General features: G+C 42.1%; 1 protein-coding gene across 1 annotated transcript; it reads right to left on the reverse strand.

The window, feature by feature from the left end:
- Nucleotides 1-1,168: 1,168 nt before the first annotated feature.
- Nucleotides 1,169-12,488, reverse strand: LOC142566395 (endoplasmic reticulum-Golgi intermediate compartment protein 1). The gene is made up of 9 exons (XM_075677369.1): nucleotides 12,332-12,488; nucleotides 11,707-11,841; nucleotides 11,551-11,639; nucleotides 11,281-11,399; nucleotides 10,848-10,949; nucleotides 10,722-10,782; nucleotides 10,480-10,580; nucleotides 10,284-10,406; nucleotides 1,169-2,327 (listed from the first exon to the last, which is right to left on the reverse strand). Exons 1-9 carry the CDS (start codon nucleotides 12,349-12,351, stop codon nucleotides 2,220-2,222), a joined length of 858 nt encoding a protein of 285 aa, XP_075533484.1. The 5' UTR covers nucleotides 12,352-12,488; the 3' UTR covers nucleotides 1,169-2,219.
- Nucleotides 12,489-12,742: the final 254 nt, after the last annotated feature.

A 12,742-nucleotide genomic window follows, 5' to 3' on the forward strand; every position in this document is an offset into this window, starting at 1 on the left:
GGTTGTCCTCCTAGAGTTCCCCCCCTTTTTGCTTGCGATTCTAGTTATGAGTCTATATTTTTCGCCTGCGCACCCAGCTTGTTTAGAGCTTCTGCATTATAGCCCTTGGCGTTGATTAAAAGTCCTAAAATTTTGATGGAGTTCACCCTCGGAATGGGGTGCCCTTCTCGTGTTGTAATTTCGACTGGCAGCGTTTCCAGAGGCTCGAGGTTCCTAACGCCCTGCCTCGACTGTCTGTAGAGGAGGAGTTCGGATTTGGTCGGTGACAGCTTGAGACCTGTGCATGCAAGAAACTCTTCCGTTACATCTATGGCCACCTGGAGAGATTGCTCTAGATCGGCCAGAGATCTCCCCCCACCCAAAAAAAAAAAAAAAAAAAAAAAAGAAAAACATAGCACTGGTCTTCGGGCACCTTTTTTTTTTTTTACACACAGATAGCAGTAAAGGGTGGCGATGACATATGTAGCGCCACATCGCCTCACTCGTGGCGGGCAATTTGAATTGCACTGAGGAATGTGGCCCCTCCTGTAGCAATTTTCTCTGGAACCAAGTATTTTTTTTTTCTTGGCATGGAACAAGTGCTGCATGGTTTCTGGAATGGTAGTTTAACAGTCCACAGTGACTTAATATCTGCCTTAATGTGCCTTTAACTTCGAAGTCGCCAATATGTTGCCAATGGTTCCATCAGATCACTAAAAATGTTGCTGAATGGACAAGAAGGCTGCTAAATTTAACATTGCTGAAATGGCAACACGGAAGACCATTTTAATTGCGAAATCCTGAGGCACATTTTTGTGCTCTCATTTGATTGTATACTGTTGGCATTGGTTAATTGCAGAAGTTCACAAACCTAAAAACCTGTGCAGCTTTTATCTGTCAGACCACAGTACAGGGAAAAAAAATTGAGATTTTTGCACATTTTGTACTTTTGTTTCTTGCATTGTGCCTGTGCAACAAATTTTCTTCTCTCTCCTAGGCAGCCCTACAGTACCCCGAACAGTAAAATACTGTGCCTTATATTGCATTCTGGGCAAACTAGGCCAAATCAAAATGTGGCTTTCAAGAAAATCCATCTGACCATCTCTGCATACGATGAGAAAGGGGATAGTTCAAGCAATATAGCTGCATGCTGCAGCATTGGAACATAGCTGAAATACTGGCAAGCAAACACAGTTTTTGAAGTCAATTTATTTGCATCACACAGAAATTTTAACTTATAAATGCCTTGCACACATAAAGCAAAGGATGCTTATAGTACATGACGTGCTGAACATCTTGACCTGTGTAAGTCAAGGTTAGACCATTTAGCTTGAAAGGTTGGAAAAACCAAACCTTAATGCAATTTTATTATTTAGCTTCCAGTTATGCAAATAATGCATCTATGTTGACTATACTTTATAAAAAAAGACTAAACAAACAAGACAACTAAAAAAAAAGCATCATAGCCTAAATACTGATATACATTTAAAAAAGACCGTGCCCTCAATAGCTGAAGACTGACAACAGAAAATATCAAGAACAATTGCATCATGAGCAACTTTAGTACAAAAACCTGCCAAGCATGTATGCACAAACATACAGAAATGTCTTTAACAATGAAAGAACCACCATCAGTTCCAAGAGCATTCACACAAAATGACTTGTTCCCTGCTCTGGGTTCCACGACAAAAGTAATGCATAGAATGAGCAGTAGGTGGTATTCTTGTGCTGGAGGTAAAATAACAAAAACAACATGGTCTCTCTAGTCGCCCAGAAAGGACCAGATTCACACTCCATCAAAGTCTCACTGGGGAGCTCTTCAATGTTCTTGCACTTGCATAGCCCTCCACCGAGTCAACCCAAAGGCCTCTGTGGTGCCCTTATCACCATGACAGCAGACAAGTTCCAGGCACTAGACCAGCTGTTCATCACACCAGCCTTGCACCATGATGAGTTCTTGCACTCTGCAATAGAAAGGAAATCTCACGGGCCACTGCTCATTCTCAGCACCCAATCATGCCTGTACACCTACAGCATGAAAAGTTCAATTTCTTGCAGTGCTTTTAGCAGAATGAAGAGAACAATCCAGATTGCCTAACATTCCCTGGAGGCTGCCATCTTGTAGGTTCTTTCCCTATACAGAGTGCAGGCACAAGTGAGTAGCTGAGAGCAAGCAGTGAAGGAAGACAGCAGCAGCAGCAGCATCAGGGCACCGCTGTGGCTTTGTCCCAGGCATGCCTCTAGCTGAGCTTGCCCATTTCAAACTTCCTGAACACTTCAGATGCTGTGAAGACCAGGGAATCCACAATGCCTGCCACGGTGAACGTCCCGCCAACAATGGCACAGACCTGTGCATAGGAAGAGCACCATGCTTAAAGTAATGACAAAGCTTGCCTATGGGCCCTCCCAAAGAGGACATGAATTTGAGTATACAGACAAAAGGATCTACTGAAGGAACACAAAATGTCATCAGAGGTTTGTCGATTCTCAACCAATTAAAACACTAATTTTACTAAAATTTAACAAATTAGACTGATGCAACTTCACACAAGAATAACAGGCATGTTTTCAATTGCAGAAAGCAAAAGGTATGTAAAGGTTCAACATACCAAAGTTTTATTGTATTTGGAATGTACAGCTTATTGCAAAAAAAAAAAGTAAAAGCCAGCTGGCCATTACTGCAAACAACTTATGGGCCTTTTTTTTTTTTTTAGATAGGCTGTGTATACACATAACTTCTGCACTCTCCAGGCAGTGCCTTACCATTGTACACACCAGGGTCAAACCTAACAATTGAAATGGTATTTGTTTCATGCAATGATGACCAAAGATGACAAAGTGAAGATGGGGGGACAATACTGAGGAAGTGATAGAGCTTTATGCTGGGGGCGTGGATGCCAGGTTCAGAGCATTACTACAGGCTTAAGTTCTACCTGGGAGCATTATCCCCTTCAGGCATCAATTAATAGACTCTGAGAGTAAGCACCCAGCAGTGTAGCTTCCTACTTGTTTTACTAAAAAACTTTAGATATATTCAAACTTGCAGCACAGGTCCAATTTGAAATGTCTAAATATGCAGGCGACATTTTAAATATTTCTTTGATCAGTGCACTTGCTTTTGATGCATTTCCTTGGCATGCACAAAGCACCTGACAGGGTTATTTTGGTGCAGTCAACAGTTGACATGCAGGTAGGCCACATTCTTTGCTGAGACTACAAGTGAGAAGAATGTCATCCCTGTTATAAAGTTCAAGATAAACCAGCAGTGGAACTGCCATGCGAGGTGAGCTCAACAGAGTTGATAAATCTCATTCTGGGCAAGGTTTCTCTAAACAGTGCTGCACTTCAAAAGGTTTTTGCAAAAGAGAACTTGCAACTGGAGAATCTTGCACGCAAGCCCTTCGCCAGTTGAATCGTTTCGGATCATGATCCACAATACAAAGAGGTGAGCCTAGTTTTAAAAGCTTTGCAGCTACAGCAAGAACACAATGCACATCAGGTTCAGATTATGGCATAAGAAGCTCCTTAGATGTTTAGGGGCCAGTCTGTGGAATTGTAAAGCCAGATATCTTCGATGGGACCACTACAAGTTCAGAAACCTAGTTTGACATTTCCGAATATGCCTCAAGAAAAAATAAGTGGCTCTCCAATGAAACGAAAACTACCAATATGCACATTTATCCAAGTGGCATTGCATACAAGTGGTAAAAGTGCAGACTGTTTTGAAACCAGCAAAAGTTAGACCCAGAGGAAAGGACTACTTGACAGCATTCAGGTGCAATACAGTACCAAGACGGGATCATTGCACCTCACTTCAAATTCATAAGCAGTTCGAGAGTTTCTATGAAGACTAAGTAATATTTGAAAATAGCCCTTTTGAAATAACAGGACAGTCCCTTCAGAAACATGCTGTCAGTGGTGGCAACGACGGGGTAATAGGTAAAACATGGTAATTAGTCGCTAATTAAAAAGAATTACCAGTTCATGTTTTAATTTCAGCAAGCTCATTGTAATTGGGAAATTGACGTGAGCTCTCCATACAAGCCATATCAACTTTTTACAGCAGAGCTGTCTTAGGCTAGTTTCTAGCGTTTTGTGATGTGCTTAAGCAAAAAACGATGGCGGCGTCTATAGAGCTAAAACAGCTTAAGCACAAGGCAAAATCGTATCAGCGTATTTGAGGCCAGATGTGTCAAAACCGGTGAAGGATGATGGTTTGATGTGTTGCAATCTAAGCAAACGATAGCACGGCCATTGCGCCCAATGTCTTACCGACGACGGGCGAGAACCTTGCCGTGGAATGTGCAGACATATGCGCCATACAACTTGGGGATGAAATCATTGTGCCCTTGTATACGTTCATCCCGGAACATCAAGAGGAACCTTGAAGACTTTATGATCAACATATTTGGGTGGATCCTCCAGGTGGACCCCAACCCATCGGCATTGTGGACAACTTTAACGTCGATGTGTCTTGTCCCAACGGAAAGTGGTTCTTGGCGTTTCTCTTGGTAAGGTTCAGCCTTCAATGTTACACCAAGAACAATGTCTCCACGACACGCCATCAGTTGTGCATGGCCCTAACGTTCGCTAAGAACATCTCCAGTGTCGTCACAGGGCCCATGGCTGTCTAACATAGCGACCATAAAGCCATAATTACTGTGATCACGAGAAAAACAAATACAAACAAACATAACAATGTGCAGATTTGTGTTAAATTGTTTTGTTGTTTTCATTGTTTTCGTTATAGTTATATACAGCTCCGCTCGTCATCCACCTTCCCAGAGTGGTATGGCTCTGAATTTTTATCTGGAAAAACAATTTTCCACGGATCTGTGGCACGATGAGTTCAGAATATTAGAGCATGCGAAATTGAAACTGGGAGACTGCAGTGAAAACAAAGCCATGCCCCTCGAGGCAACATTCTGTTATGTCACCTAGCAGAGGGCAGCGAATGCGTGCTGCGTTCAGAAAGCAAGAAATGCATTCAAGAAGTTTGCAATACAATGAATTGATGTTCCGGTAACTTTTGAGCTTCCATGTATAAAAAGGTGTTTTGTTAAAAAAAATAAGTGGACCAACTGCATTTTTATGGCACATTTGACTGCGCTTATGTCAAAGTTGGTGCTAGTTTCAAAATTTGTTTCAAGTGGATGTGCCTTGTGAAATCACTGGCTTCAATTTGTGTCATGGAATATGTGTGCTAAAGTAATTAGTTGAAAAGGAAATTCGTGAACTTTTGTTAATTATTCAACTATGCATATTGATTTGCAGTGTAAGTACTGTATAGTTCAAGTATTCCAGCTCAATAAGTAGATTTGTGCTAAATCCCACAGAGAATTTTTTAAAATTGTTTTTATTTTTATTCACATTTGCATATGCACGCAAGACTGCCGCACGACTGGCCACTCGAGACGCTTTGAGTGTATCCGCGGGCTTGTTTCACGCTCGGAAAAACACTTATGTAGCACGTAATAAGCAACAGAAAGCTGTAGCGCGAGTTTTTCATGTTGCTCTACAATTTTCTCATTGACACTCTTCATCTAATTACAATATTTGAGAAGTTGATTAATTAAGACTAATTATCTATTTAGGCAGGATGAAAAAATAAATTGAGTATCTCCAGGCGACGCAAACAACATTACCTTGGTTCTGTACAGCTATGTGTCATTCGCATATTTTTAAACTCTGGCTAAGGTTAGCTGGGACAACCTGTATATTTCTTTCTTACTTTTTTCAGACACACCAATCTTCAGGCTGGTTCAGCCTATTTCATCTTCTAAATGCATAAATTGCACAGCAAGGTCCAGAAACAAGTCCAAGTAACATGCCCAAAATCGATAGTGCAGCTTCAGCAATGCCTGCAGTACACACCTGTCCCTACACTAGAGGACAACACTGCAATGAAAACAAGCTTGTGAAAAGGACTGTCACAGACTGGTCAAATTGAATTTGATATTGCTAATGATGAGACAGGTGGCTAAAGTTATTTCTTGCATATTGACCTGTGCAAAGGATTTTGGCCCAGAGATGGGAATTTAATGGTGGACATTTCATATGAACTCCAGCTTCAGAGAATAACTGTATTCTTTTGTTCTACTTAGAAACATTACAACAACATGCACTAAAAAAATTGTTACCAATGTACTGCATTCATCTAAAGACACTTATCTCTACTGTGCTGCAATATTGGTTATAGCATGTAAAGCCTACAAGAAAGAAGTGCAGGAAGGCAAGTTTGTTTACGGCAGCACCACCGTATGGTCACGCAGCAGGTGTGTTTCTGAAATCCCAAGCTGTCTTTTCGGTGCAGTGCATTTAAAACAAGCTATATCGTTCCTGCAGCTGAAATATTGTTGAGGTTTAAAGGCCCCCAAACCACCTCCAGCATTTTCAACACATTTAAAATAAACGCGCATCGTGTACAGAATACTGCGAAAATCGGTTTTGCCAAAGATGGCAGTCTTTTCCATTTCTTTCATTGCACGCCATGAGGTCGCAAGGTCGTGTGCATAATGTCACCAGAGTAAAAGCTGTTTGATTGGTCAACACGGTACGAGTGCTGAAGAAACGAGAGCTGGCTATATGTTTGGAGATGAGAGGAGGGCACACCCACTGTGTGCCACTGCAGCAGCCACAGTCATTGATGAAATGCCTATAACACACACAGATATAGAAAAATATGAAAAGATTTGCGCATTATTTTTAGCTGCATTTTATGAGGCTGGCATGCTCCCTTTTACTTTATACCTATGCACACCCATTTTATGTGCACATGTGTGGGATACAGGTACGACCTTCCCCTCTTGGTAGTTACTATCTGGGGAGGGAGGAAAATGAGGGGGAATTCCAAGGAGGGGGTGCAGTTGCAAGTTCACCACCAGCTACGCTTCTTCGATATATTCCATAAGAGTGTCTATAAGAGATGTTTGCTGTGCATGGGCTTGCTAAGCAAAAGAGTACTTGCATACCAGACAACTACCATCCCGCTGGAAATACCCGAGCTATGAAGTCAAAAAGCAAATGCTTCATCACAACAATGTCCTTTAATGGGGCTCAACAACACCCCACACTAACATCATTTCTTTGCTTTCTCCCACCATCCCCCGCTCTATTCATCAATGCCGACATGTTTGATAAGGTCCCATGCAACACATACAATGGTCACAACAATCATTCAGCCAGTCATGTGCAATTATGCCGTGCCTTTTCTCAAGTCAGCCAGTGAATGTGATCTGTTCAATAACAACTAAGCATGTTTGCTGACCTGCTGCTGGTTCATATTAAAAAAAGTACAGTGCACATCCTGATGCCACAAAGAGGATGAAAGATCATGGAAGAATGAAATGCAGGAAAAGGTGAACAGGGTCTTGTGAAGTCTCTTTAGGCAATGTGCTTCTCTATCTCACGCTGACAATGAGGAATAAGGGGCTGCTAAATAATGTAAACAGGTCAACAATTGCTGAAATGTAAAATGCCACTTGGGTACTATAGACCTTTTTCATCCGCGATGTGGCAGCACTGCGTTCATGACCCCAGAGAACTGCCGGTCAGCCATTTACGAGAGTCATGTTAGCCAAGAAAAAAAGTATTTTGCCGCATACTACACTGCAGGCACACATTCTTGATATTTTCAGATAAAAGAACGTGTGCAATGCGTCGAACTCAGGTGCGGGCTTTTTTTCTTTTTGCACTTAACAATACAATTCATTGTCAAATACTCCAACTCCCCAATAAAGCTCGTGCCAGCTGGAGGGTACTGTAAGTTTATAGGCTAATGTAACTTCTGTTGCTCCTGACGGCTTAACCGGAAGTCTTCTGGGAACTCTGTTTGTAAGCATGAAAAAGGTCTATAGCATTTATAGTTAAATGTGAAATAAGTTTACGCACAAATCCACAGCCTACATAGGTGGTGTTACCTGGAAGTTAAAAATTATATTACGATTCAAGACATGCTAGTCTCCTGTTCTAACTTAAAGCAACATATTAGCATTTATTAAAACTGATATTATGAAGCTACTACATTTATATGCAAAACACAATCATATTTTCTTTATGAACTAACAGCTCTTGGGTGAAGGTATTGCAAAGGCAAATATGCAATCATTAGGTAATTTGAATGAGTAGAGTGGACTTCCAGAATGGTAAACGGGCAACATTTACTCGGAGCTGAAGAGCTGTATGCAACGAAACATAAAAGCAATAGACTAGTGGAAAAATGGCATTTAACTATCCGTAGGCACACCTCATGACATCGTAAACTTTACCTGAGCAAGGTTAATTGATCTTTCAGTTAAAAAAAAGAAAGAGTACAGAAGCAAATCAATTAAAATTCATCCTCGCAATTAATGTAGGTTTTTCTTGCACAGAAATGCCTAAATATACAAAAGTACTGTGAATCCTTCAATATAAAAAGAATTCTGGTGTTTTTACATGCCAAATCATGATACGATTATGAGGAACGCTGTAGTGGGGGTCTTCACACTAATTTCGGCCGCCTGGGGTTCTTTAATATATATCCAATGCACGATACACCGGCATTTTTGCATTTCACCCTCGTTAGCCTCCTTCACCATCACATAATTTAGAAAAAGCAGTTGGGCCATAATGTCTCCTCTAGTAATCCATGTTTTCCATAACCAAATGCAGCGATTTCTGAAGGAGTAACCTACGAAACGAACTCCATGCAGTTTTTCCCTATGATGGTCTTTTAACTTGCCAAAAGTACACCGGAACTACAACTTCTCAATAATAATGTTATGTAAGGGTGACAAAATTGACTATCATTTTTTAGCAAATACAAAATCTATAAAAAAAACTTGGTATAGTCCATTATCTTGCTACAATGTATGACAACATTGCTGATACCATTTGCCTGCAAATATTTGACGATACAAATATCAAAGAGAAGGTGTACGCAACAAAGGTTGCACAAAACCAGGGCTACCTGCAAGTTCAGCACATACTACCGTAAAAATTTAGTATACTGTTCAAGCAATAGAATTAAATACAACAAACAACAGCAGCAGCAAATGTAACATTCTATTCTGGAATTGGAAGAAAAGCCATGTTGAAAAATTCGAAGAGTATACACATTTCATAGATTTTAACCAGTATGCAGCAGAATACGTACTCAGGTGGACCAGTTTGGTTTAAATCAAGTGTTTACCATATCAGGTATCTTATTGTAAGCAGAAGCAATCAAACCTTACTTCAACTAAAAAGACTGCATGAACACTGAAGGGAAGTTTACTATGTCAAGGAAAAAGAATATGAATGCAGAAACACTCATAAGACTAACTGGCGTTAGGCAATTGCAGTTTACTGAGGAGCATAAAAGCATGCAAACTCTAGAGAGCAATGTTAAGTGTCCCCAGAAAGTGCTGGCATGTGTTATGGTTTACCTGTAGCTAATTCCAAGAGCTCTCATATCAACATTCAGAGGCGGTGCAGTCCTGGTGTGCAATGTAATGGTCAAGATTACTATTTACTACAGCAAATTAAATATGTATAGCTCTTTACTAGGATGTTTTATTATTGGAAAAGCACAGAAATTAAATCAGGGCTAAAAAAATTATAGGGGGGGGGGGGTTACTTGCCAAAACCACAATCTGATTACGAGCCACACTGTAGTGGGGGACACGGGAAATTTGGAACACCTGGGGTTCTTAATTAAATTAAATTATGGGGTTTTATGTGCCAAAACCACTTTCCGATTATGAGGCACGCTGTAGTGGAGGACTCCGGAAATTTTGACCACCTGGGGTTCTTTAAAGTGCACCTAAATCTAGACGCACGGGTGTTTTCACATTTCGCCCCCATCGAAACGCAGCTGTTGTGGCCGGGATTTGGTTCCTCGACCTCATGCTTAGCAGCCCAACACCATAGCCACTAAGCAACCGCAGCGGGTTTTAATCAGCGCTGATGTTTATTGTAACTACATGAAGAGCTGTACCCATTTGATCAATCAATCTGATTAAATGGGCACAGATTAAATTAGAAATGGTTTGATCAATCTGACATACTTCTTATAACAGAAAGACATCCAAAGAATTAAATCACGTTTCTCCTTTTTAGCATTGACGATTACACATAAAAACAAGATATGAAATTTTTAATAACAAAAAAGTTGTTCATACTAAGGCTTTACCAGCTTTGCACTTGAATACATTTACATCTGTTGAGTGTGCAGTATGAGGGTGCCCAGACAAGAAGGAATCGTGCTGTGGCATTATCCGAACATGTCTTAACACACCTGCCTTGTCAGTCCTCTCGAGGGCCGTGGGGAATCGCAAATCACTCACCGAAGTAAGAAAGCTGTACAGGGGCATGCCTCGACGAGTGTACTTGACCGTGATGGGGGTGAGATCGTAGCGAAACCAGATGGCAGGCATGATGCGTCCCGAGTGCGAGATGGACACGTAGCTCTGCGGACGGAGGCCAGATGAGCAGGTGAACCTCGCCTACCACACACAACAGCAGTAGAAAGCAACTGCATACCTTGTAGGCATATGTGTACTGGTAGGACTCTATCCGCTCGCCTTTAGACTTTTCGTACACTGTAGGAACAATCTTCATGACGTAGTCGTGCGATTCGATACCTGTGGTGGGAGAAGAAACAAGCATAGAGCCGAGGACAAAGAATACTGCTGTCTGCCAGAGATTTGTCAATGCAGCTGTGAAGATTGTTTTTAGTGCAGCCGGCTCCTAATTGACCACAGCTTTGGTTGGAAGAAGCTCACCGTTGGCTCCAGACTTGTCCATTTCGTCCAAGGAGTTGAAGCTGCCGCGCACCTCATCAGTCTGATGAACGCACAAGAAAAGAGGTAAGGAAACGGAACTGCATCCTGAAAAACTGGTTTACTGACCATTTTGACCCCAAATGTAAGGTCATGGATGATGTGAGTCATATCAATCTTGTCTGGCTGCTTTGCAGCTGCATGAGTAGAAACGTGAAAGTTCCCTGGCACCTGCAAATTTTAGCATGCATATTTTTCAAGCTGGTAAACCCACAGGAAATTGAACAAGTGGCAATAACATTGATATAGATATACACTACTATACATTCTTGAGCAGCCTTATGTATATAACTAAAAGAAAACAGTACTTTACAAACAAATATTTGTCACTGAAGTCTACTTTTAAGGTTTTTGATGGTCTATTCAATTTTGTGTCAGCATTATTACACCAAGCACTTCACATTAAAATTTTCTCTATCCTGATAACAGCTAAATGCAAATGTATGCTGCAATAAGTAAAAACTAAAAAAGAAAGGAATACGAAACTGATGTTCAAGCACACCTTGTGTATGAAGAACTTTCCCTCAAAGCGACAGCCAGAACCTACAGGTGTCTTCTCCGTGTTTTCCACAAAACCAACTTCGTGACGGCCCATGTCATCCTGAATGTCGAGGCCCACCACTGGAGATCAAGTTTAAGCAATTTTATCTTGTCAGTAAGAATGAAATCATTCCAGAATATTGACTATTTCGTACAATAACTTGCAGGGCTAATTTAAGGTCCCATAATTCCGTCAAATAAGACTCGCCACAAATACGAGTAACGCACATACCATTGCAGTCAAGCTTGAGGAGTGTGATGTTGATCGAAACTGGGATCTTATCCGCGCTGCTTGGGTTGTCAACATAGAGCTCACTGACCCTGAAATATCAGAGCTGCGTGAAGCACTTGCGACAGTCTCAGACCGCAGCGCTACTGGAGAACTTACAATTCAGGTGACATGTACGAGATGAACTCGGACAGGAAGAGGATGGAGATGAAGAAGCAACTCAAGATGGATATCACGGCGCCAGTTACCGTGGGCTGGGTGAGGTCTTTTGGAATCTTGCGGTAGATATCAAACCTGCGCCGAAAACATAAGTGGCTTAAAAGTGAAGCATCCCCTGCGAGATCATTGTTTAAATTCTCGAGTGACATGAACTGGACCTCGTCGCTGCACGTGAGTGTCCGAATTCGTTCAGCTCTTCAAGCTTGTGTATGCGCTTGTCTTAGCGCATCAGTGTGCCGACAGGCAGCCTAGTCTCGCTAAACGTACACGTATGCAGCTCGACGGATGCGCTTGCGGGGGGCCGTTGCCGCCACGTCCTACACGCCGGCAGGCGCGCCAGCGCAATCGGCCACGCTAGCACCCCACACCAACCAGCTTTATTCGGCACGAAATAGAATGCAGTGGTGGTGTGATCAACGACACTGTGATCGAGAAGCACAGCATAGCTCTCGATCAGGCAAGTACAACGTGCCGCGTGTTGCGATCATTGAAAGCATTGTTTCACTCAGTACGGCGGAGGATTAAATGAGCATGATAGGAGTGTTGTTAGTGTCCGCATACATACCTTCTGACATCGAATACCATGTTTAAAAAGTTGTACAAATCAAGCGTGGCCCGCTAGCAGTGGTGACTCAATAAATAATGCCGGTACTACATCCAACGCGGACAGCTGGCCACGGGCACTGTCAGCGGCGGCGCACCGATGCAAGGAGGCGAGGAGGCGCGGAGTGGTGAACACGGATTCCGCCGGTGCTGCCCCTGGCGGTCGCTCTCTCCCACGTGCAGAAGGCTGATTGGCTGGCGTCATACGCGGCTGTGCCCGCGGTGCCTATGATTGTGTTCGTGCATCATGAGCTGTTGATCCCATCAAATATGCCTCGATACGACCGTTACAGATGTGTTTTAGAGCAGCATCCGGTAAAATATTTGCACGAAGAAATAGTGAAGGAAATGAACGCATAAAACTGCTCCATAT

This window comes from Dermacentor variabilis, unplaced genomic scaffold (genome assembly GCF_050947875.1).
Source record: "Dermacentor variabilis isolate Ectoservices unplaced genomic scaffold, ASM5094787v1 scaffold_12, whole genome shotgun sequence".
Lineage (NCBI taxonomy): Eukaryota > Metazoa > Arthropoda > Arachnida > Ixodida > Ixodidae > Dermacentor > Dermacentor variabilis.

Bases quoted from the DNA above. Each gene is read 5' to 3' on its own strand.
- LOC142566395 (XM_075677369.1), bottom strand. From the start codon at position 12,351: ATGGTATTCGATGTCAGAAG. The intron at 10,950-11,280 runs GTGTGCTTGAAC...TAAAATTTGCAG, and splicing joins GAAAGTTCTTCATACACAAG to GTGCCAGGGAACTTTCACGT. The intron at 10,581-10,721 runs GTGAGCTTCTTC...CTCCCACCACAG, and splicing joins GGACAAGTCTGGAGCCAACG to GTATCGAATCGCACGACTAC.